General features: G+C 44.4%; 1 protein-coding gene across 1 annotated transcript; it reads right to left on the bottom strand.

Annotated features, from left to right (window-relative positions):
- Positions 1 to 4557: 4557 nt before the first annotated feature.
- Positions 4558 to 9771, bottom strand: LOC143150675 (uncharacterized). The gene has a single exon (XM_076319122.1). The coding sequence runs from the start codon at positions 9769 to 9771 to the stop codon at positions 4558 to 4560; it is 5214 nt and encodes a 1737-aa protein (XP_076175237.1).
- Positions 9772 to 26935: the final 17164 nt, after the last annotated feature.

The raw sequence follows: 26935 nt of genomic DNA, 5'->3' as shown, positions 1-26935 counted from the left end.
TCAAGCAAAACCTGTTACAGATATATTTTCAACGACGTATACTTTAAGCGAAAGCGATAAAAAAAAATGTTTGTTCAATTCTGGACAAGAATACCCCCTTAAGTATATACAACGTTTAAAGGAGCCTACCGTATTCGCGGTAACGGAGCAGAGACTTCTTTGCGATTGAAAATTGATGGAGTGGAATCAAGAGGGCTGAAAGTGGCCGGTTAGGGGGATGACGGGGCTCGCGGTTCATTTATCAAAACACGCAAAAGGGTGATGCCTTTTACGCGTGCACGTGGAACTCCGAGACGAAAAGAGATAAATAGCACGTTTCCCGATACTAGAATTCGGTGCATCGTATTTTCCGCGTTGAACGAAAGACGCGAGTCGTACACATCGCGCATCAATTTCGAATCGTACGAAATATCAGATCGTGAAGATACGAACGAAAATGCGAACTTTAATTATTGAAAAACGAATTCACGAGTTCCGACTCCGATTGCGAAACGAAAAATCCAATTAATGATCGCGTATCGTCGATAAGACGCAATAAAAGAGAGTAAATTGAAATAAAAATTTGAAAAACGATCGGGTTCTTGGAATTTAGTTCATTCGTCGAACACTTCGTATCCCTTTCTGTATTATTTGCGTTACGCGATTTCTTCGCGCCGATAGTTGCACAATTGAGAAATCTTCGTACGAAACAATGTAAGTGGCAAAGTTGAAAAATGTTATCTTTTCTTTTTGAAATATCCTATGCTCCAATGGGAAACGATAATACACACTTCGAGTACCATATCTCTTTGTAAATAATCGTAGATAATGGTGATAGATTGTAACGCGATTTTTGTAGAAAATAATGTAAGTGTCGATACAAGCACGGGTATTAAATGTCATAAATTTCACAATAATTTACTCGAAATGTAATAAAATGATTGCAACAACTCCTCCTAATACAAATTGTACAAATCGCACGAGAGAAATGTGTTTTCCATATTCGTAAGTGATTCGCGAATAAATAAAAATTGTCACATAGGATGCTCGTAGATTTGCACGAACAGTGCGTACATAGTTGATCTGAGAAATAACAAATGTTTACGATGCGTTTACGTCGTTGCAGTCTCGATGACACGTAAATTTAAAAATAAATCAAATTTGATCGATAATCTCGTATCGGTGACATTTCTGTCCTCGTTTTGAAAAATTAGATTCTCAAACGCGCATTGTTTTCCACGAAGATCGATCAATTGCGTTTCTTCCGTGCACGAAATCGATACGTTCGATTTTGTTTACAGATACTCGCGTCGTTTTCTTTTTTTTTTTCGCGCGAGCGTCGAATCTTGCAAAACACGTCGCGTACAACGATATCGACGATGATTTACGATCTTTTTGATTTTCGAGAGACCTGTTCGGTCATCATAGAAGAATGCGGATGACGTCAATCCATCGAAGAAGCTTTTTCCTCTTTTTTCTTTTCTTTCTTTTTTTTCGAAACGAACGAAACGGGGACGAAAACAAACCGATACGCAGAGCGATTAATTACACGGTTGGTCGCGCGTCGAATTCGAAGATATTTTTGAAAGAGTTCCGCGCGGATCCGCGGTGAAAATCGTCTCCATTGAAAGCTCGTTAACGAGATCGTCGACTCTAATGCCACTAAGCCGTACTATCGCCGAAAGGCTGACCGAGCAAGAAGCCAAGTTTTCGCCTACTTTCCGTTCATCTTAAACAGGATTAACCTTAAACTGGGAATAATCCTTGCCGTATAATCGGCCTGCGCAAGAATAGTTTCGGATCGACCGATTTCCGCCACGCGTTTTTACCCTTCCGCTCCTAATTAACCGAGACGAACGTCTCCGTGATCCATCGATCTCGATCGCGGAGAACGTCGACCTTTGAACGCGTATTGTTGCGGAACCGCGACATATATCGTGGAATCGGTTTCACGAACGAGAGATCGTGACGTACAAGTGCGAATACGTATGGTCGAGCGATGGCCTGAGTGTTGATATACAGAGTGTCCAAAATGTTTAGGAGTAAACTTATACCAAGTATTACTGAGACCAAATTGATGAAAAAAGAAACGAAAGATGGTGATGTAGGAGTGTGAATAGTATGGTCGAGCGATGGCCTGAGTGTTGATATACAGAGTGTCCAAAATGTTTAGGAGTAAACTTGTATCATGTTTTACTGAGACCAAATTGATGAAAAAAGAAACGAAAGATGGTGATGTAGGAGTGTGAATACATATGGTGGGACAATGACGTGAGTGTTGATAGACAGGGTGTCTGAAAAGTTTAGGAGCAAACTTGTACCACGTGTTACTGAGACCAAATTAATGAAGAAAAGAGAGATGGTGAGGTGTAAGTGCGAATACGTATGGTCGAGCTATGGCCTGAGTGTTGATATATAGGGTGACCGAAAAGTTTAGGAGTAAACTTGTATCACGTGTTACTGAGACCAAATTGATGAAACAAGAAACGAAAGATGGTGATGTAGGAGTGTGAATATATATGGTGGGACAATGATGTGAGTGTCGATAGACAGGGTGTCTGAAAAGTTTAGGAGCAAACTTGTGCCACGTGTTACTGAGACCAAATTAATGAAGAAAAGAGAGATGGTGAGGTGTAAGTGCGAATACGTATGGTCGAGCTATGGCCTGAGTGTTGATATATAGGGTGACCGAAAAGTTTAGGAGTAAACTTGTATCACGTGTTACTGAGACCAAATTGATGAAACAAGAAACGAAAGATGGTGATGTAAGTGTGCGAATATGTATGGTCGAGCAATGGCGTGAGTGTATATATACAGAGTGTCCAAAATGTTTAGGAGTAAACTTATACCACGTGTTACTGAGACCAAATTGATGAAAGAAGTTCGTATAAATATATATATGTTCGAAAATGATTGATTAGAAAGAGTGTTTAGAGGTTTACGATGCTTTTGTCCCTTTTAATTTATTTCTCAGAGAATATTTACTCACTACAGGGTGTAAAATAATTTGTTCAATTTTATTCGCAATTTTCGAAAATACTTTTGATGGCAAAAATTAATTTTCTCGAACTACGTACAATCGAAACAAATGTCTTTCAAATCTTCAAAAGTTAGAAATCTATTATTTGCGGTATCAGTGTAGCAACAATAATTCTACAAATGTATCGTTACAATAATAATTCTATAAACGATTTGTTACAACTTACGGAGATATTCGATGGATCGACGCGATAAAAAAAATATTGGAAAATTGTTACAAAAAAAAAAGAGGATCGTTCGTTCACACTATTCGTCGTTACGCGGAGAATTAACGATAGGAGTACAACGAAGTGGCGTTGAATCGCGAAAAACAAATTTTTGGTTGTTACGGGATTCCCGTGGAAAAAGTATACTTTTTTTTCTGACGAAACTTTCAAATTCGTAGGGCTAGTATCTTTTTTAAATTTACGAGGAAGCCAGATAAAAATAACGGAAATTTAAAGCGTTTGCACTCGTCTTAAAATTATGTTGATTGAAAGAAAAAAGAAAAATGGAAACGAAGCAACGAAATAACCACAAGACAATTATCGTTTTCTCGTTTTTCTTCTTTTGAGTAAATTCAAAACAACGCGAGGAAAACGGAGAACAGCTTCGTTGAACTCTTTGTGTTTTCATCGACGATAATAACGTTTCTTTGTCCCAGATGTCGAATAATGTACAAAATCGTTGAAAAGATTTATGCAAATATAGAATAAAATTTTGATATTTTGAATCGTTTGACTGACGCTGAACTGATAAAATTGCATACGAGGAAAAGAACAACAAATTCTCTTGGTGAATTTGATAGACTTTAACAAGTAAAAGACCATCCAACGAAGACAATTTATTTATCATTATCTCAGTGCGTAATTTTATCGATTCGATGTCAGTTAAATAACAAATTCAATAAATTTAACAAAGACAATTTATTTATCATTCCTGTTGAGCGTCGTTTCGCTCTTCGTGGCCGCACTTCGAAGTTAACGGAGTGCAGCCTATTTGAGATGTTTGAATCACGACTGACGGGCACAGGCCGAACCTTAGAGTTGTAAAGTCTAGTGCGGCGCTGCAGCTTGATGTTAAGACAATCAGTTGTGACTGACCTGCCTAAGGTCATTTGCGCCGAGGAAGGCTCGGCTGGGCCCGTGCTCGTCGGTGATTCGTAGACGCTGTCGCTGGCTAGGCGCGGAGGGCGTATTTTTCGTCTAGGCTTAACCAATAGCCAATTTTGCAAGAGTCCGTTGGAGGTGGCATGCAATGTTTACTCGTACATCACCGAACTCGATGCCTCTCAGGGTGGTCGCGCGTACGGTCTTTTATGGCGGCGCCTGCCGGAAATCGGCAGGCGCCTGGTCGCCAAATGCTCGACTCGAAGGTCTTATTTATGACGGCCACTTCCAACGTACCCTTAGCCACTTGCGACGCAACATACCGCCCCCCTTGAACCACTTGGTTCAACAGCTATTATTTTACATGGGGACTATCGGTCTAACTTAATTAATTACATTTTACCTTATCTAATCCGTACAATACTAATCTAATACAATATCGCTCCGTTCATTAAGAGTCCAGCGGTAGCGGGGCGATGCGCTTCACGCAGCGTTTGTACTCGCCGCACGCCGTCTTGACGGTCACCACTCTCGTAACCCCGTCCTCACCGGGGTGCACGGCGACAATCCTCCCTAAGGGCCAGGTCAAGGGTGGCGTGTGGTCCTCCCTCACTATCACCAGTGATCCTACACGGATGTTCTGATTCACTCCCGAGTGCCACTTTCTGCGGATTGTCTGCTCCTGCAAATACTCCTTGCTCCACCTATTCCAAAAATGCCTACGCATCTGCTGGATGTGCGCCCAGGACGACAGCCGCCCTAGTGGAATCTCAGAATAGTCGTAATCCGGTATACTCGTCAAAGTGCCACCGATAAGGAAATGGGCGGGGGTTAACGCCTGCAAGTCATTTGGATCGGGAGATAGGGCTGTGATAGGTCGGGAGTTCAGGATCGCTTCGATCTGGATGACGTACGTCAACAACGCCTCATAAGACAGCAAAGCTTCGCCAATCACCCGAACGAGATGGTGCTTTGTGGCCCGCACGGCCGCCTCCCATAGGCCGCCAAAGTGCGGGGCTCTCGGAGGTATTAAATGCCAGCTGACGTTCTCGCCCGCCAACTCGACTGCTATCGCTTCGTTATGCGCGTGCGACTTTATAAACGCGAACAACTCTTTGACCTCCCGCCTAGCACCTACGAAATTCGTCGCATTGTCCGAGTATATGTCCGCTGGGCGTCCTCTACGGGAAAAGAACCTGCGGAGCGCCGCTAGGAACGCCTGCGTCGTTAGATCGCTCACTATCTCTATGTGCGCTGCCTTGGTGGCAAAGCACACGAATATCGCGATATATACTTTGACCTTGCCTCGATTCCGGTGCGCCTTCTCTTTTATTAATATCGGGCCGCAGAAGTCGACCCCTACCCGCAAGAATGGCCTTGACTGCACTACGCGAGCGGAGGGCAAATCGCTCATCTGATATGCCGGAGTTGGCGGCTTCGCACGGTAGCACGTAATGCACGATCGTATAATCCTACGCACCAACCCCTTCCCGCCGGGTACCCAAAATCTTTGGCGGGTCGCGTACAACGTGGCTTGCGCCCCCGCATGAAAATGCTTCAAGTGATGATCGCGCACGATATTCTCGGTCACTTTATGAGGCTCCGGCAATATAATCGGGTGCTTCGCCCCGTATGGCAACCGCGATCTCGACAGCCGACCGCCTACCCGTAGTAGCCCGTTCGCGTCAACAAAGGGGCTCAGTGGCGCGAGCCTACCTGTGACCTGCGCCGAAGTCTTCAGCGCGTGGAGCTCGTCGCCATAATATTGCCCTTGCATTCTTCGAATTATGCATCGCTCTGCGCCACGCAGCTCAGCTACCGATAGCGCGCCGCTATGCCTTTCCTTGCGAGAAGCATTGTGCACGAACCGTAAGCAATGCGCTATAACCCGTTTTAATCTATCGTAGGATGAAAATCTTTCCAGCGCGTCCCAATCCGATACTCTGCTAACTAGCGCTACGAGCGGTCGCAATTCGGGAATCTCCTTCTTCTCTAACTCCAGCTTGGGCCATTGCGTCTCGGGTTGCCTCAGCCACGCGGGTCCCTGCTGCCATTGCTCGCTCCTAATAAATTCCCTAGCCGTGAGCCCGCGCGATATCATGTCCGCAGGGTTATCCGACGATCGCACATGCCGCCACTCATGCGCCTCTGTTATTGCCTGTATGTCCGCGACTCTGTGCGACACGAATGTTTTTAACGCGTGGGGCGGCGTCGCAATCCAACACAGCGCTATTGTCGAGTCAGACCAAAAAATGATCTTTTCAAACTCTAATCTGCGCAACGCGCCCCGCGTGCTTATGAATAATTTCACCAACAATCGCGCCGCGCAGAGTTCTAATCGTGGCAGCGTTATAGTCTTCAAGGGTGCGACTCGAGACTTTGAGGCCACGAGGCTGGCCGAATGGCTGCCGTTTTGCTCGGTCACCCGCAGGTAGATGCACGCGCCGTACGCCTGCACGCTCGCGTCACAATAGCCATGTAATTGCAGGCCTACATAGCCCCTCGAAGTCACCTGCCTAGCTATCGATACTTCCCGTAGTAGAGTTAACTCCTGGCAATACGCGACCCACTTAGAGTGTATGTCCATTGGGACGGATTCGTCCCAATCCGTCTTCAATTTCCATAGCTCCTGCATTAATATTTTCGCGCGTATAATTATCGGTCCGAGCAACCCCAGGGGATCAAACAACGTCGCGATTCGCGACAACATTGCTCGCTTCGTAACGCGCTTGGCCGGCTGGATATCCTCTACGCTATACGAAATCGTATCGTGCTTCGGATTCCAGCACAACCCCAATGTTTTCACTTCCTCGCCGAGATTGATTCTAAAGTGTTCATCAGAGGCCTTATCTTCCAGGCCTTCAATGAGCGCTTCGTGATTCGCCGCCCATTGACGAATATGGAAACCTCCCCTCCTGCATAGCTCGATCAGTTCGTCCCGTATTGCCACGGCTTCCTCCCGCGCTTGAGCGCCTGTTAACAGGTCGTCCATATAAAAGTCCTCGCGTAGCACCCTTGCAGCCCGGACTAGCTCATCGCCCTCGTCATTCGCGAGTTGTCGGAGCGTTCGCGTCGCGAGAAATGACGCGGCTGCAGTCCCGTACGTTAAAGTATTCAAAGCATACGTTTCCAGCGGCTTCCATGGCTCCGAGCGCCACAGAATTTTTTGATACACACGATCGGCGGGATGCATCAGCACTTGCCGATACATCTTTTCTATGTCGGCTGTGAGCACATACGAATGCGATCTAAACCGAACCAGCAAGGAGTATAAGTCGTCCTGAATTGTCGGCCCTACTAGCATCGCATCGTTTAGCGAGACACCCGTTGATGTTCTAGATGACGCGTCGAATACCACCCTGAACTTAGTCGTACGGCTCGACGGTTTAACCACGGTTTGGTGTGGCAGGTAGTACCCCGTCTCGTTCGCCGGTGACTCGATTCTGGTCATGTGCCCCAGGTCCCTATAGTCCCTCAGGAATTTCAAATACTCCTCCTTCAACCCCGCGTCCCTCGACATACGTCGCTCTAACGCGTACCATCGCTTGAGCGCTACCGAGTACGACTCTCCTAAGGCTCGCCCTCCTTCCCTAAATGGAATCCGAACCATATACCGACCCGTTACTGGGTCCCGCGTTGTATTATTGAGAAAATGCGCTTCGCATGCCCGTTCCTCGGCCGACACCGGCGCCTTTTCCGGTGTTTCCTCCAGCTCCCAGAACTTCCCCAACTGTTGCTGCAGCGCCTCGCGCGCCAAATTGCAACGGCTGCTACCTGCTGCCACACTACCCCACAGCTTGCCTCCTAAGACCCAGCCGAATTTCGTCTTTTGCAGCGTGACCGCCCCGTTCTCGAGGGAGATTTGCCCCACACATAAAAGCCGCAAGAACCACTCCGCGCCGATCAACCCCTCTATCTCCGATGGAGTGTTGAAGTTCGGATCCGCGAGTGTTATGTTGCCCGGAATCTTTATCGCGGTTCTCCCTATTACCCGCGATGGTAGCTTCTCCGTAATACGCGGTATTATCAAGCAATTTATATCCGCCTGAAACCCGTTGATGCGTGATTGTATTCTGGCCGTGGTCGAACTCGTTACCCCTGTGCTGGTTTGGTTGATCCCTACCACCGGTACCTCAATTCTCCGACGCGCTAAACCCAATTTCCTCGCAATCGCTTCCGTTAGAAAATGCGACTGCGAACCCGAGTCCAGCAATACGCGAACTGGTCGCGGCTGTCCCCTGTTATCCAGCACATGTATAACCGCGGTGGCTAGCAGCGTCTCCGGTCGCACGCTAACGTACAGCGTGGACACATTGGCCTGCACCGCTGTCTGCTGTTCCATCGCTTGACTAGGGTGCAACAATGTATGGTGATTTCCCCTACACTGTCGACACCCGCCAGCAGCGCAGTGTCTCGCAAAATGGTTCGGCTGCAAACATTTTGTACACAGTTTCGCGCGCCTTACCATTTCCATCCTTTGCTCTATCTGCGCATTGCTCAGTTTTGGACACGCTGTCGTAAAGTGCCTTTCCCTACAGATTTGGCACCATGCGGCCGTCACCGCATGCGCCAAAGTCGACGCCTGATTTGCTCTGGTCGGGTATTTTGCTCTGAATTCCGACCTCGTGCCCGTATAAGCCGCCCCCCTGTGCGATCTCTCCGGAGTCTCTGAATCTAACAGTTTCTGCCTGTTGTGCAGGAACCCAAGTAACTGCTCCATGGTTGGTAGAGCAGAACCCTGCGTCTCCTCCTTCCAACGCAATCGCGACTGCTCATCCAACCTGGAGGTTATCGCGTATATCGGGAACGCCTCTAAGAACGGTGTTCTCAATGCCTCTAACGCTCTGTAATGTTTCGTAACCTGATCCACAAGGTCGCTAAATGACTGCGTGTTAGCGCGTACGCAATGCGGTAACTCGAAAAATGCTTGTATACGGCTGTTTATGATTGCCTTGGGATCGTCGTAATTCTTTTCTAATATACCCCACGCCACTGAATAATTCGCTGCGGTGGTCTCTAATGATTCTATTTTCTCGGCGGCCCTACCGGTTAGACACGATTTTAAATATATTAATTTCTGCGTATCGCGAAACGCGGCATTTTCATGCACGGCGGCTCTGAACGCGTCGCAAAAACCGGGCCAGGCTGCGCACGAACCCCCGAATTTGGGCAATGGCATCGTCGGCAGTTTTATTTGCGCTTCGGCGCCGAAGGAGGTAGGAGACTGTGAAGCTAGGACCCTGTCCGCGTTCGCGATTGGTTGCCGCGATTGCCCGTCGCTCACTATGTCGGTCGGTCCGATCGTATTTGACCTAACCTGCGCAATTTCCGCCGACCCTGCTACACCCCGCCTGCCCTTCGCGCTTATGAGCGCCCTCGCTCTGCTTACGCTATCGTGGCAGCAGCTCTCTATTTCTATCCGTTCCTCTATACGCTGTTCAAACTCGTCGTCCGAACAGACCATTTCTAGACCCCCTTGAATCTTTTCAAAGGGCTCAAACTCCTTCTCTAATTGCGCGATCCTATGCTGCACTGTCGCAATGTCTACGTTATCCGTCTGTTCGTGCGACTCGAGGAACCGGTCGAACATTGTCAATTTAGCTTTGATCGCGCCGCGCCTTCGTACAAAACCACGCGTCTCGGCTACGCTGTTCTCGTATGCCATTATTCGTCGCGAGTAGTTTTATCGCGTGGATAGAGGGATGGAATTGTCGGATGCAGCGACACTTTAACAAAATATCCTACTCACGACCTTCTGCGACCGCACGGGCGACGGATGCTCAGCGTTGACTGCTGGTGCTGTACGTTGTTCGATCCTGGCGTCGACCTTGCGTCGACCCTGTTGTATCCTGGCGTCGACCTTGCGTCGACCCTGGTGCTGGATCCTGGCGTCGACCTGGCGTCGACCCTGTTGCTGGATCCTGGCGTCGACCTTGCGTCGACCCTGCTGTATCCTGGCGTCGACCTTGCGTCGACCCTGCTGTATCCTGGCGTCGACCTTGCGTCGACCCTGCTGTATCCTGGCGTCGACCTTGCGTCGACCCTGGTGCTGGATCCTGGCGTCGACCTGGCGTCGACCCTGTTGCTGGATCCTGGCGTCGACCTTGCGTCGACCCTGCTGTATCCTGGCGTCGACCTTGCGTCGACCCTGCTGTATCCTGGCGTCGACCTTGCGTCGACCCTGCTGTATCCTGGCGTCGACCTTGCGTCGACCCTGCTGTATCCTGGTGTCGACCTTGCGTCGACCCTGGTGCTGGATCCTGGCGTCGACCTGGCGTCGACCCTGTTGCTGGATCCTGGCGTCGACCTGGCGTCGACCCTGTTGCTGGATCCTGGCGTCGACCTGGCGTCGACCCTGTTGTATCCTGGCGTCGACCTTGCGTCGACCCTGTTGTTATATGCTGTTGGATCCTGGCGTCGACCTTTCGCCGACCCTGGTGCTGGATCCGGCTCGAAGGACCAAAATGTTGAGCGTCGTTTCGCTCTTCGTGGCCGCACTTCGAAGTTAACGGAGTGCAGCCTATTTGAGATGTTTGAATCACGACTGACGGGCACAGGCCGAACCTTAGAGTTGTAAAGTCTAGTGCGGCGCTGCAGCTTGATGTTAAGACAATCAGTTGTGACTGACCTGCCTAAGGTCATTTGCGCCGAGGAAGGCTCGGCTGGGCCCGTGCTCGTCGGTGATTCGTAGACGCTGTCGCTGGCTAGGCGCGGAGGGCGTATTTTTCGTCTAGGCTTAACCAATAGCCAATTTTGCAAGAGTCCGTTGGAGGTGGCATGCAATGTTTACTCGTACATCACCGAACTCGATGCCTCTCAGGGTGGTCGCGCGTACGGTCTTTTATGGCGGCGCCTGCCGGAAATCGGCAGGCGCCTGGTCGCCAAATGCTCGACTCGAAGGTCTTATTTATGACGGCCACTTCCAACGTACCCTTAGCCACTTGCGACGCAACAATTCCGTTCTCTGTACGTTTTACCTATTGATTCGGTGCCAGCCGTATAACAATTCGAATAAATCTAACAAAGACAATTTATACATCATTCCCACCTCTGTACGTTTTATCGATTCGGTGTCGGTCAAATAACAATTTGAATAAATCTAACGAAGATAATTTATTTATCATTCCGTTTTCTATACACAATTTTATCGATTTATCGCCGCTCGAACAACAATGCAAAATATCGCGACACGAGCGTTTACCCGATTATGTTTACTCGGTACCGTGTTTATAGTAACCTGCTCTGTTATAGTACATCCGTTATAGTAGCGTCCTCTATCCTATGTTATTAACAATTTTCGAACTTCGAATGTCGAAAACGTTGTAAATGTTAAATAGGTTCGTAAAAGACCGACTTAACAAGCACGTGAAACATAGATTCTCTGATAATTAATAAATGAAAATTCGAGAGAAAACATTTCGTTCGAATTGTTTGTTCTTGACGATCATGGGCCTCGTTAAAGGTCCTCGAACATCAAAAGTCGGAAACATTGGAAATATCCACTAGTAAAAAAACTAATTTAACGAATAAAAAACGTATATATTTTTTTAGCGACAAATAAAAATACGAGAGAAAGAATTCCGTTTAAAAGAGTTCTTCCTCGAGGATTTTGTGCCTTGATGGAAATTTGAGAGAAAGAATTACGCTTGAAATTGTTCGTTCTGGAGAATTCTGTGCTTGGTTAGCGATTTTCGAATATTGCGGGTCGAATATATATTAGGTAGATAGGCCGGTGGAAGATCAATTTATTACGGCCGAAAAGTATCGATTTTTCGCTAACAAAGGAAAATCTGAAAGAAAGAATCCCGTTGAAAACCCTTTAATCTCGCGGATTCCGTGCCTCGTTAGCGACTTTCCAACACGTACGATCGAAATTGTCGTAAATATGAAATAGTTCGGTAACGAAGAACCAAATTTATTGCGTACGAAAATTATTGATTTTTCGACGACGAACGAAAATCCGCGAGAAAGAAATTCCACTGGAGGCTCTCCATCCTGGAGGATCCCGTGTCTCGTTAACGATTTTCGAACATCGTTGATCGAAAGCGTCGTAAATATGAAACCTGTACGGTAAAAGACCGTTTCAACGAGTACGAAAAATCAATATTTTTCGCGCCAATACGTGGAAATACGAGCCACGAGAGTATCACCTTTACTGTCGGGTTCCCGCGAGTGGGTCTCGATGAAAAAAAAAAGGAAAAAAAATTAACGATCGGGTCCACGGCGCGGTAACGCGCGATTGAAAGAGAAGTTCGAAGACCGGTGAGTGAACGCGAGAGGGGTTGGAAATTTACAGTTCCGCGAGCAAACTACCGTGGACGATTACGAAATTTTTAATAAGCCGGGACACGAAAGAAGCGTTTCTTGATAGAGCCGCGCGGTGATGGGCGCAGACCACCCCTCGCGTGCCGCGTTCCCCCCACCAGTCCTCTCACGGTTCCCCCACCCGGTACCTACCCCCACGAGGAGGAGAGAGAGGGGAGAGGTTGTAAACCGGCCCGCCCAGCCACGTGACTAAGCCACCAACGGAGGGGTAGGTTTCGGACCTGCGAACCCCCTCCATCGAGCTCGATTCTAACCCTCTACCTTCCTCGGTCGGCTTCTCGACGACTTTATGCCTCATAAAAATGATATAAAATTTGTAAAGACGGAGCGCCGTAACGACCAAACGGCTTCGCCCGTATAGAGTGGGAGACGAGGACGAGGGCTCCCGTGCGAAGGAAAACTTACAGGGAAACAGAGCCGGGACGGGCTTGCACCGGGGTGGCGAGTAGTAAACGAAATCGAAGCAACGGGGAGAGAGAAGACCGTGTACCGTCGTCCTTGACGGTAGTCGATATGATTCCGCGCGACGATAAAATCGCGCCAGTTCGGAAACTTGGAGAATGGACGCGTAAAATGTACACCGGCCCCTCGAGCACACCGTTCCGACTTACTTTCGCCGACGCTGTACGTCGCGAGTTCTTTGCGTCGGTCTTTCAATTAAATTTTATGGAACCGATAATGGACGATCGGGCGGGGAGACCGCGGGACGTCCCCGCGCGTTCTCCTAAGCGCTACAAATTCGACGATCGTTCGCGCTCCTGACAAACTTTTTCTTCTTCTTCTTCTTCTTCTTCTTCTTTGGTTTCGTTTTTTCTTTTTTGTATCGCGTGCTAGACGAATGTTCAAATTTGAATAGTCCTCTTTCGCGATCGTAGCAAGTGTTTTAGTTTCTTTTTAATAGATTGCGATGTCGAGACGAGTTTCTTCGGACAATGTGAATTTGATGAGTGTCACACTTATCGTATATTCCTTTTTTTCTAGTCCTTGTTTATTTCACTTCTTGTTCTCTCTCTTTCCTCTATTTCTTCGTTTCACGATTGTAGGAACATTTGTATTTTTTAATAGATGTGCGATATCGAGTCAAGTTTCTTCGGACAATGTGAATTTGATGCATGTCACACTTATCGTATATTCCTTTTTTTCTAGTCTGTATTTATTTCACTTCTTGTTCTCTCTCTTTCCTCTATGTCTTTGAGTCACGATTGTGGTAACATTTCTATTTTTTATTAGATGTGCGATGTCGAGTCAAATTTCTACAGACAATGTGAATTTGATGCATATCACACTTATCGTATATTCCTTTTTTTCTAGTCTGTATTTATTTCACTTCTTGTTCTCTCTCTTTCCTCTATGTCTTTGTGTCACGATTGTGGTAACATTTCTATTTTTTATTACATGTGCGATGTCGAGTGAAATTTCTTCAGACAATGTGAATTTGGTGCATGTCACACTTATCGTACATCCTTTCTTTCTTTTCTATATTTATTTCGCTTCTCGCTCTCTTTTTCCTCTATGTCGCGATTGTAGCAATGGTTTTATTTTTACTACATATGTGATATTGAACCAAATTTCTTCAGAAAATGTGAATTTGATGTGTGTCACACTTATCGTACATTCTTTTTCTCTAGTCAGTATATATGGAATCCCACTCAACAATTCCTAAAGTTCGTATCGAATATAGTTGGAGGGCTTACACATTCTAAGTCTCTTGAATATGTTCACGTTCCGACAAAGGAGAACCATTCTGGGCCTTTTATTTATTTTCAAGTTCTCCGATCGTGTAACAGTTCGTTCGTACGATACAGTTCTTTGACCGATTCGATTATTTTCTCGTATCGGTAATGCCCAAAGACAGTATTGGCACAGAATCTGCATTTTTGTCACCCGTCCAACTATCGACCATACGAATCAACCGATTTACCATGGTGTGTACTATCTGTAATATTCACACTGTGTTCGTCTTTTTCAAAGGCACTCTGAACGACTTTACGGATTCCTGCGTATCTCTTATCGAGTCTGCTACCGTGTAATATTTCTTTTCCCGAATTATATGTATTATTCCTCTAAAATTTAAAAGGGTTGTTTTTGACAAATTTAATAGAGATTACTAGCCCACAAAGAAAGTAGCAATAGCAACAGTAGCAGCAACAATAATAAAAACAATAACAACAAAAACAATAATAACATCCTCATCATCATCAATGACAACGACAACGACTACGACGACAGCGACAACAACAATTATAATAATAATAACAATAATAACGATACTAATAATTGTATTAATAATAATAACAGTAACAATAATAATACTAATAATTGTAATAATAATAATAATAAAAACCGTGGGGGTCTTGGAATAGGAATAGGTCCAAGGTACTCCCTGCCTGTCGTTAAAGGCGAACAAAATGGTAAACAATTTGTCGAGCTAACCTCCCGACAAATGTATACAAACTGATTCCTAGAAACTAGGGAACTGCCTCGAACGAGTGACGTAACGGTCGAGGACGTCGCGGGAACAATCAACTCGACGAAAATAATAACAAATCGACACACGAAAACAGACCAGCCAACAGTGCTTGGTCGAAGAATATTGTTCTTGACATTCTCCACTCATAGTTCCTTATTCTTACCACCATACGATACACAGCTACGCAAGCCTACCCGAAACAGTCATTAATTCGAAAAATATTTTCATTTCAATATCGTGAATCGTGGTACCATCGGTGCATGTACAGTTGGGAAGTGGAAAGATGACTTCTGAATTAAGAGGAACATTGTACCGTGTGTAAAGAAGATGTGGACAGAGTCGAGTAATTTTTGTTCAGTTATGGGACTACGAAGGCAGATCCAAACGTCTGATTCAATACGATTCTCAATTTTCTTCAGATATCGTTTTCTCAACTCTCTTTTCATACGTGGTCTAATACATTTTTGTAAAAATAACAGGGAAAAAAAGAAACTTGACCTTTGTATGATACCACCTCCCCTCTCGAAGCTATTTAATCAATTTTTCGAAACATTGTTTAGCATCGTGACAAGTTTTGATGTTTGAACGAGTCGATTCAAACGAGTCACAATGTAAATACATATCGCTGTTGACGCGTGTTTATCACGGTCGAACGTTGTGTTTTACGAAGGTGCAATAAATTAAATATACACATATATTTATCTCGCGAATTGAAAAAAACAAAATAATTCACGAGGGTTATAAATTATTGCGCCGATCTTGTATCTTTCTCTTAGAAAACGCCTTCTTTTTGCCATCAAATTCCACTTTACGGTCACAATAATTACTTTAACCGATTATCTGTTATCGTGAATAGTGTTCACTATTTTGTAAACATTTTCTGTAATTTGCACACTATTTTTAATAATAGGTAGCCTCTAGTGGGTCACGTGTGATTTTTAAAATTCTTTTCACCGTCTCTGTTGTTTATCTGTCTTTTATATTTTACTTTGTTCGCTTTATATGTATATTTTTGTACTTTGATTCTCTTTGTTCCATCGAAGTTGTACTTCTCTTTGTGTACCAAAGAATTCTCTCGGTAGAAATAAATAAACTATTAGTTTATTTATTATCTTTCTCAAGATCGTTTCTTCGCGATTGAAATATCATCGACACTTGTTCATCGCGGAAAATACGTCCATTTTCGCTCTTGGTCGTTAAGTATACAAACTGGATCTAGATCGAGGCAATCTTTCACGTTCGTTTCGCGATCACCGAAAAATCTTCAGCACGTAATCTCGTCTCGGTACCAAGTGCGCCATTCTTGAATCGATTTTTCAAAAGATCGATTGTTTTACACCGATAGATCGTTTCTTACAGACTTTACGGCGAATCAATTTTTTTCAACGTAACATCGGATCGATTGAAAAAAAAAAAACAGAAAATTTTCTCTCTATAATTTAAAAAACGTTTTTCTCGACAGTTGTTAATTTTATATCGAAGAGTATACATACAAGAAAATTCGATCGTACGTGTAAACAAGATTGGCCAGAGATAACGATCTTCGATCAATTTTTTCACACCGGTAGATCTACTCGTGCCGATTTGATCGCGAATCAATTTTTTCGACGCAAAATCGGATGAATCGAGAGAAGAAAAACGCGCAATTTGTACTCTTCGATTAAACAACAATTGTTTTCTTTGTAACATCTTTTCGTTTCTGTATCGAGATCCACGTAAAGAAAATATTCGTATATATAAATCTCGAATTGGTGTTCTCGTGATCAATTATTCACGAAGAACGATTTTCGTACCTTCGATTCGTAAAATCGATCTTTCTCGACGAGAATCGTTATCCCCACCGTGTAACCCTTGAAACGTCAGAGCGGTCGAGAAGCCGAATAATCGATTACCTCGTAATAAACGTCGTGAGATGCGTATCGTTTCGCGAAACGAGAAAAAATGACGATAAACTCTTGGCTCGCAACAGCCGGCGTTTTACCTATGCTACGGCCACCTCGATCACCGAACAAGGTTCCGCGTTGTCGACTCTTTGTTAAAATTCCGTGGGGCGAGAGAGGAGAGGCCAGAGCAGGTACATACAAAGGAACGTTATCGGCCGGGCGCAGATACGAATCTCGAATAACGATATTACGAGCGAAATATCGATTGTTTGCGTTACGGGACGCTTTACTATCGCTAATAAAACACGGAGCGATTCGTGTCGGCGGCAATTGATCCGCCGCGGCCATAGAAATGCCCCGATGGATCCTTTGCCGTGCCGACGGCCAGCTGTTTATTTACTCGGAGGCCCCTATGGTATTTTAAATAGGCCACCGATAGATCCGTTCTACGAGCGTGTAACTCGGTGCAGGGTTCACTCGGAGCCGATCTCACGAACGTGTAACTCGGTGCAGGGTTCCCTGGGAACCGATCTCACGACCGTATGATTCGGTGCAGGGTTCTCTCGGAACCGATATCACGATCGTGTAACTTGGCACAGGTATCACTCGGAACCGATCTCACGACTGTGAAACTCGGTGCTGGGTTCACTCGGAACCGATCTCACGAGTGTGTAACTCGGTGCAGAGTTCACTCGGAACTGATCTCACGACTGTGAAACTCGGTGCTGGGTTCACTCGGAACCGATCTCAGGAGTGTGAAACTCGGTGCAGGGTTCACTCGGAACTGATCTCACGAACGTGTAACTCGGTGCAGGGTTCCCTGGGAACCGATCTCACGACCGTATGATTCGGTGCAGGGTTCTCTCGGAACCGATATCACGATCGTGTAACTTGGCACAGGTATCACTCGGAACCGATCTCACGACTGTGAAACTCGGTGCTGGGTTCACTCGGAACCGATCTCACGAGTGTGTAACACGATGCAGAGTTCACTCGGAACTGATCTCACGACTGTGAAACTCGGTGCTGGGTTCACTCGGAACCGATCTCAGGAGTGTGAAACTCGGTGCAGAGTTCACTCGGAACTGATCTCACGAGCGTGTAACTCGGTGCAGAGTTCACTCGGAACCGATCTCACGACCATATAATTCGGTGCAGTGTTCTCTCGAAACCGATCTCACGATCGTGTAACTCAATAACGGGTTCACTCGGAACCGATCTCACGACTGTGAAACTCGGTGCTGGGTTCACTCGGAACCGATCTCAGGAGCGTGTAACTGGGTGCAGAGTTCACTCGGAACCGATCTCACGATCGTGTAACTCGATACAGTGTCGGAACCGATCTCACGTGCGCGTCACAAAGAGAAAATGGAAGTCGGCCGATTTAATTGCGTTCTCACGAGGCCTACGAAGCTCCAGCGATAGACACCGAGAATTTATCATCTTATCGTTACAAAATCATTGCCATTACGATAAGTTGTACCGTAAACGACGCGTCGGTGACGGCGATAGTAATTTTTTTTTCTTCTTTCTTTCTCTCTTCTTTTTCACAAACGTCGACGTGTCGATTTATTACCGATCCACGTTTCGATACTCGTGTAACCGGATATTCGATAGAACGTTTTTTTTTCTTCTTTTCATTTTACTTCGAGTCGTCGATACCAACGTACGATTTCCGTGAAATCGGTAATTGATTTCGATCCTAGCGTCATCGAAGATACGAGCTACTCGTGTTAGAATTGTACGGTCGTGATGAATGAAATTTTCGATCAACAGGATCAACGTTTTCGAAGAGGATCGACACAGTTTTTATTTCGATTTCGAAATAAAAATCGATTTCTTTAGCTCTTCCGTTATTTTTATACGTAGACCCTCTCTGTGTTGTCTACCTACTGTTCGTCCATGAGAAGAAGGCTAACGAGTGTTTATATCCCCACTCCTATAGGCTATTAGTTCCCCTATCATCGCACCCATTGTTGCTTGGCCAATAGCAACGAAGCACGCGATGATAGGGGAGGACCATAGTCTAGAGTGGGGATACAAACACTCGTTAGCCCTTTTCTCGCGGACGAACAGTAGGTAGGAAACCCACGAGAGGGACTACGTGTAAAAGTAGTGGAAGAGCTAAGAAAATGGAGACGAATTTGAAAATCATGGAACATTGTATTTTTTATTAATTATAACATTGTGTTTAGTATAGTATTGGAAATGGAATATTTAGCTTTATATTGTATTCTACTTTCAAACAGGGTAAATGTATTTGATCTTAGACTACCGAAAACACAGTGTTAGGATTTTACAATGTTACGATATCGTAAAAATAAATGAAAATCGAACATCGATTTCATGACAATAAATGAAAATCTGTCCCCTATTTTACTTTACGTTCAAACTGCATACGACGTTCCCCGATGCAATAGTTTACTCTTTCGCAGAAATTCGAGAATGTTGTTGCAATTAGATCGATTGAATTAACAGCTCTTCGCGAAAGAAAACCTAAACGAAAAGGGTCGAAACGTTCACCAAACGATAAAATGAACCCCCTTTGGATTACACGATACTTTATAAGTTTCTTAAACGTCGACCTACAATCGATTAATTCTATTCTTTCTCGGACGAAGTTCAATTAACTGATCTCTCAACGATCGGGCAATTCGAAGTTTCGAAAATTCGAAATTATCGCGCGAGTGTTTGCCAAAGTTCCAAAAGTGGTCGCGATTCGACTGGTCGACGAAACGTTAAAACCTCGCGGAAAAGGTTCGTGACGAGACGCGAGATTTATGCCGTTCGAATCCTCCGATTTGTCTTCTTACGGCTTACTTTTATAAGTCCGTTCCTTGCTTAGGTGCTTGTTGCCGTATTAGGAGAGATCAACGAAATTGAATTTATTTCCACCTCGCCGCTCGCCTTTACCCCGCGGACGTTCTCGAGATTACACGGTCTGGCTCGCGCGCGATTTTTCCCTTCTTGTCGCTAATTCGGTACTCGCGAGTGCAAATGCAACGTAACGAGGTACCGATCGGAGCTGGAAAGATGTACGATTTCGGTTCGTGCGAGAAATCCGCGTTTCGAAGTCGAAACACGAGAATATTCTTTCGCGGTTAAATCGTTCTCGTGAAATTTTAAATTAAAAGCAATGGTGGAAAAAAATCGAGGGAAAGAAGTAGAAGTTTTTGTATCTCGAAGTGGGAAGAAATTGGTAAAAATGATTAGATTGTTCAAAGAGTCATTTCGTTCTTCAAAATGGAGAATACATAATTTAATAAAATGTTTATACACTCTAAAAGAATCGTGTTTCATTTTCACCGAAAAAATGAGATAACTTTCCGAACAACCCAATAATTTGTCGTTTGAAATAATCGAGTTGTTTCGAACGAAAAGATGAATGAAACAACGAATAGAATCGAAATTTGATTCGAATGGTATGTTATTTCGATAACGTTCGACTTCGTTACTTGGTTTTGCTGTTTGTTCTTGTAACGTACCGCTTGTCTTCTTTCCAGCTCCCAACAGTACGTAAATTTACAGTTTACGATACAGCTACAAATTTATCGCGAGTTCGGTGAAAAAGTATCGCGACGCGCTCGAAAATTTCGCGTTGTTCGTTGTTTGCGCCAAATCATCCGGCGTTCGGTAATATTTGAGTAACGTTTAACGCCGGTTGTACAGTTCCATTGAAGCATCGCTATTAAACGCGTAACCAACCGTTCGTAGCTGATAAATGTCTATCTTATCCTTTTATGGCATCGCGGCAATAACACGAGTTTATGGGTATCGTTTCGCCGATATCGAGCGAAACGACGAGTAGAAGTAATGTCGACGTTGCTGCGAGAACAATTAGAATTTCGACTTCTCGATCGTGATCGATAACGTCGACCATGATTTTAAACGCGGCGCGCGAGAACGTTCGATTTTTTACATCGAGAGCCTCCCAAAATACAACGAACAATTCACAGATGAGGAATTTCAGCTTTTTTTGTAAGAGAATTCAGATAGGAGAGTTTAGATAGAAACAATTAATTACCTATAGCTTACGCGTAAGTTAGGGAGAATTCACGAGACAGATCATTCAATTCCAACCGTTCTTAGGCGACCAAAAAAGCACTTGATTAATTCAAATATAGTGCGCGAGAATTTTCAATTTTTTGGATGGAGAATGTCCTGGAATAAATAAAAATTTGGAGATGAGATTGGAGCTTCGTTCTACCCCAAAAAGAAAAATAGATACTGAATTTCTAGACTCAACAATTAACAATTTTGATTTTTCGAAACTTTGAAAGAAAATCTTACTCGAACTAGAAGAACTTGCTCCAGATTTTGGAGTAAGTGTACACCTTTTAATCATTTACCCAAATTTTGAAAAAGTAAATCTCAAAAACAATATTGAGCTTCCAATTGCAGAAATTGAAAAAGTAAATTTCAAAAACAATATTGAGCTTCCAATTTCAGAAATTGAAAAACGTAAATCCTGGAATTTGTATTATCTACGAGATCGTAGAATTCGCGAAGATCGGTTAGTTTCGCGCGTTCGTAGCCCCCGAAAAATTGCTTCGCAGATCCGATAGATAAAACCGCGAACGAGAAGGTTTGTCGCGTGGTGTATGTCGCGAGACGGTCGAATTTCTTGGCGATTTTTGCCGCGCGATTGTCCGGATTCAATTTTACCGTAGATCGGATTACACCGTCGCGCGTCAGAGAGCCAATTATGAATAGTCGTCGACCGTGCGGCAGTTTCGTGTCCAGGTCAGCCGCAAAGCCCCGCTGTCGATCGACTGCGTTCAGAGATAATCTGTAATCCTTCGATCGCTACCGCATTACAATAAATAGGAATACCCCGCGCCACGTCGATACGCGGCCATTTCATTTTACATAAACGCTCGAGCGCGAACGAAAAATAATATATACCATTACGTTGTTTCTAATTCTCGAACAATTTCGAAACGATTCTATTTTTCGAAAAACGAGTATAGTATAAACGACTTGATCATTGTCACCTTAAACTGTTCGAAAATACCGAATAGACTTTACAGAATTGCATCTAAAGAAAATTTAACGCACAGTTGTAAGTGCAATTAATTCGTTGGAAAAGACACTATTTAATTTCTTTTTTCGTTAACGTTGCATTGGATGGTGACAAATTTCATGTTAACCGGAAGAGTGGAGGTTACGAAATTGTTATTAGCGAAAGAGAAAACAAAGTTATGCAGAAGAAGCTTTTGTTGTAACGAATTAAATTTTAAAAATTTCTTTTTTAAGTCGTTACGCGAAATTATTTTCTACTAAGGAACAAACTTAACTTTGTACAATTTACGAATCTAATTCTCTAATTTACACAATCTCGAGCTTCAAAGTTTTCGAGTTTTCGAGTCTTCGAAATTTTCAAGAAACAATCGATTTTTCGTTGGAAGACTCGGTGAATTCGTACAAGTTTAATTAGCGAGTTCCTCGGGTCTTTTTCGACCCACATTTCTCTCGTTACACTATTTCTCTGTGAAGTTATTATAATAGACGCAACTGGATGTTGCATGCAATGAAACTAGAAACTCGATTTTCATGTATTTGATTCATTTTTTACCGAGACTCTTTGCATCTACAGTCAAATGAAACGTTTTAAGATTGAAAAGAAAGATTACTATACTTATACCGAAAGATTACAACCTAGTCAAGATCCTCGTCTTTGTTACGCATCAAAGGTGTAAATATTCCTAATTTTTTAATTTTCTTGCCGGTAAACTATCGACTATTAAAGCGCAAGAATAAATCTTCATCGACGAATTTTTCGAGCGAAACTAAAGGATTAACCGAATCCTTGAAGCACAATAACGCGGTTAATTAGCTACGATAGAGGAAATTTAAATATTTCGTAAAAAGGAGAGAAAACTTACGAGGAAAACTCGATCGTAAGATGTAGATAGTTTACGGAATAACTTGTCAAAAGTTTTAAGCAAAGCGGTGTAATTCTTCTCGTGACGGTGTATTTGTTAATTCGAAAAACACCGTTTCGAGGAAACCACGATCACAGTTTCGGTAAAAGCGCTCAGGTGTTGATACGCTTGAAACCCTCCCAAGTTCGTCAATTATGTAGATTTCCGCGTAATATTTCAGCAACGAGTTCTCGAGACTTAATACTTTAAAGGCGCGCAAACAATAAAAAATCGATTTTTGCGAAGCGTCGAGGTGAGTGTAATCCTTCGAGAAACGACCTGCGATCGTTCAAATGTTTGCCTCGTAGTGTCGATGAAGCGTACGAAAAGCAATTATTCTATAAAAAATTAATATACCAGCGGTTTATTCTCGAAAGGTTTCGAAATCGAAGGGTTTCGATGTTCCTATGAATTATACTCGTGTTACTTGTTTCCATTTACCAAAATAGCGTATTTATTTGCAGCATTCAATTTATATGTATACGTAAAATTTGATGTATCGTCAACTCCTTAAAAGTAACGATCGACTTTTTGCTTCGTTATCGAACGTTCGCGTAACGAGCGATAAAAGTTACGATTTAAATTATGAATTGAAAATATCATTTTTATGAATTGATTATTTCGCGATTAACAAATAAGAGCTTCCCCGGATAACCGTTCGGTCGATTAAACGTTACGAATAAATCGCTACATGGTGTTTGTATTCGTCGTTTATTAATCCGAAATAGAATCGAGTAAAATTCAGTCGATTTGCTCTTTCGTAAATAAATGTGGAACACAGAGAGGTGTATATAATGATTCCTAGCATGGCCATAAAAATTTTTTATTCGCTCTCGCGGATCAACGAGACAGGAATGCCTTTCGCATTTGTTCCACATTCTACGCTCATTCGAGTTATTTTACTTAAAGTAGGAAAACATTGTCCTCTCTAGACGCCTCTATTCTTCCATAGAGACACCTGCGTTACTCTCCGAGTGGCTCTGTTCTTCTCTAGACGCCTATATTCCTCTCTGGAAATCTCTGTTACTCTCTAAACCCCTCTATCCCTTTGTAGAGGCCTCTGTTACTCTCTAAACGCCTCTATTTCTCTCTAGAGGCCTCTGTTACTCTCTAAAGCCTCTATCCCACTCTACAAATCTCTGTTACTCTCTAAACCCCTCTATCCCTCTCTAGAGGCCTCTGTTACTCTCTAAACGCCTCTATTGCTCTCTATACTCTATTCCTCTCTATACCTCTATTACTCTCTAGACGCCTCTATTCCTCTCTATACCCCTCTATTGCTCTCCAGACGCCTCTATTCCTCTCTAGAGGCCTCTGTTACTCTCTAAACGCCTCTATTCCTCTCTATACTCCTCTATTACTCTCTAAACACCTGTATCCCTCTCTAGAGGCCTCTGTTACTCTCTAAACGCCTCTATTCCTCTCTATACTCCTCTATTACTCTCTAAACACCTGTATCCCTCTCTAGAGGCCTCTGTTACTCTCTAAACGCCTCTATTCCTCTCTATACTCTATTCCTCTCTATACCTCTATTACTCTCTAGATGCCTCTATTCCTCTCTATACTCCTCTATTACTCTCCAGACGCCTCGATTCCCCTCTATACCCCTCTATTACTCTCCAGATGTCTCTATCTTTCCGCAGAGACATCTCCACCTCTCTCTAAACACCTCTGTTCCTCTCTAAAAACTTCTGTGTCCCTCTAGTTACCTCTATTCCTTCACAATCACCTCTGTCACTCTCTAGACCTCTCCGTTCCTCTCTATAAATCTCTATTCCTTCCTAAACGACCCCACTCCTCTCCAGTAAACCTTTGGTTTCGCGTCTCTCCTTCGCCGTTAAGAAACAACCCACGTACGAGCGAAAACTGGCCCAAGGAGCTATACGGGCCCCGGACTCGACACACCGCTCCTCGGATAATCGTAATTTCCCCCGGAACGCGATATCGCGGTCGAATTCCGGCTCGTTGTATACCCAACGACCTCGGCCGTTAATTCCCAAGGCGGACGATGCCTCCAGACCCGTCCATAACTCGGTCGGTCGCTTCAAAAATCAGGAAACACCCGTGGACGTCACCCCGCGCTCCCCCCCACCCACCCCACCCCCCTGGTTGGATATCGCGCGTATCCCACCAGCGCCGTCGGTTGCTCCCACTCCGGGTCGTCGAAGTCACACGCACACAACGCCGCACGACGCCCACGCCGCGACGCGGTAGGCGTGGCCACCTTGTCATTTGTCTCCTCTACTTTTCCCGAGGCGTTCGGGGATCCCGGGGATGGCGGTCTGTTCCCGGCTTGACGTATGTACTGCCGCTACCAGCCTCCCCCGCTTCCCAGCGCGGACTCCTCTTCGTTTTCCGCGCGCGGCGCCGCGCGACGAGCCGCGTTTTCCTCCAACCGATCGGGCGGTCTTCCTCTTCCCACGAACGCCGGTGCCTCCGTGGGTTTCCCTCCTTCTTATGCTTCTTCTTATTCTTCTTATTCTTCTTCTGTTTTTTTTCTTCTTCCCTTTTTCCCTTCTTTTTTTCCTCACCGTGAAACGATCCGGTTCGTCATTCGTCCGCGTTTATCTTTTCTTCGTTGGCCCTCGCGGAGGCACGCTCGCTCGCGATCTTTTCCACACGATCGCCTCTTTTGATTTTTGTTAGGTCCTTCGCTGCCGTTCGTTCGATCGTGACTTCACGGAACATCGCGAAACAGAACGGAAGACCTTGGGTGGAAATGAAACACACCACGAGGGGTGTACAAAGGGAGAAACGATTTCGGACAACGCGCGACGAGTTACGAACAGACGATGCGCGACATGACGAGGGATTCGACCCTTTCGATTTCAATTTCAAGGCTCGAGATACGTTTTTGTCGCGGATAAGGGCCGCTTGAGACGCGATTGTACGCTTCGAAGTAAAATCGGTAAGTGCGGAAGGAACGATCTATGGGTCACGCTCGAAGATAATTGCTCGACGAGGAATTTTAACTGGTAACTATGATCATCGTTAGGATAGAGCAAATGTTGGATCGTGGATAACTGTAGTCACCGTTAAGATACAGCAAACATTCGATCATGAGTAATTATAATCACCGTTAAGATAGAGCAAATGTTAAATCACGAGTAATTGTAGTCTCCGTTAAAATAGAGCATATTTAGATTACGGTTAACTATAGTCACTGTTAAGATACAGTAAACGTTGGATCATGAGTAATTATAGTCACCGTTAAGCTAGAGCAAACGTTAGATAATGGATAAATATGGTCACCGTTAAGCTAGAGCAAACGTTAAATCATAGGTGATTATAGTCGATGATAGGATACAACGAATGTAGGTGATTATAGTCACTTTTAGGGTACAGCGAGGGTGATACTACCCATCAGTGGTAGGACATAACAAATGTGCGATTATGGGTACCTATAGTAATTGGTGGCATATAACATGTGTGGTACGATAGGTGACTATAATCACTGGTACGATAGAGCGGGTGTTCGATCATGGATTACTATAGTCACCGATAAGATGCAACGATGATGGAATGACACATGACTACTTTCACCGAGAGGATACTGCGAATATGGAACATTGGGTAACTATGTAACTATAGCCATAGTTATCGATAGAATGCAGCAAACGTACGTTCACGGTTGACTATAGCCTATAGAGCAATAGGCTATATATATATTATATATACTATAACAGTAGAGTACTATAACGTAGAATATAGCAATCCTGTGACGATGGAAGACTCCAGTCGCCCTTATCATCGGAAAGGTTAAAATACTAGTCTAAGGGAATTATAACTATGTCGACACTCACCAATCCGGAAACTTTCGTTGATTTTTGTCACTGTCCTCGGTCAATAGCGACGATGTAGGTGAATTGGTACACCATAAACTAGAGTAGGGATTAGGTGAGACGTATCGAGACAGAGTGAGATAACGCGAAACAAGTATCTTTATCGTTTGGTGGAACTTCTTACGGACCGTGCACAGTACCTACTGTCCAGAGCTAGAAAGAAGACTAGGCTAAGGACTCTAAGTAGTCAATGGTACAGTTCCATCTCTCCTGAGACGCAAATTTAGCTGCAACTTACCATTGATCACATTTTTTTTTATTTATTTTCAATAGAAAAAGTCCATTTGACATCTACTAATACTACTTGCAAATGATGGTCCCGAGATGTGACGCTGAATTTTAGATCAGCTTTTGCACAGTGATAGATATTAAGGAACTAGAGCTA

The sequence above is a fragment of the Ptiloglossa arizonensis genome, chromosome 8 (assembly GCF_051014685.1).
Source record: "Ptiloglossa arizonensis isolate GNS036 chromosome 8, iyPtiAriz1_principal, whole genome shotgun sequence".
Taxonomy (NCBI): Eukaryota; Metazoa; Arthropoda; class Insecta; order Hymenoptera; family Colletidae; genus Ptiloglossa; species Ptiloglossa arizonensis.
Note: the sequence above shows the minus strand (reverse complement) of the source record. Positions and strands in the feature narration are given on the sequence as shown.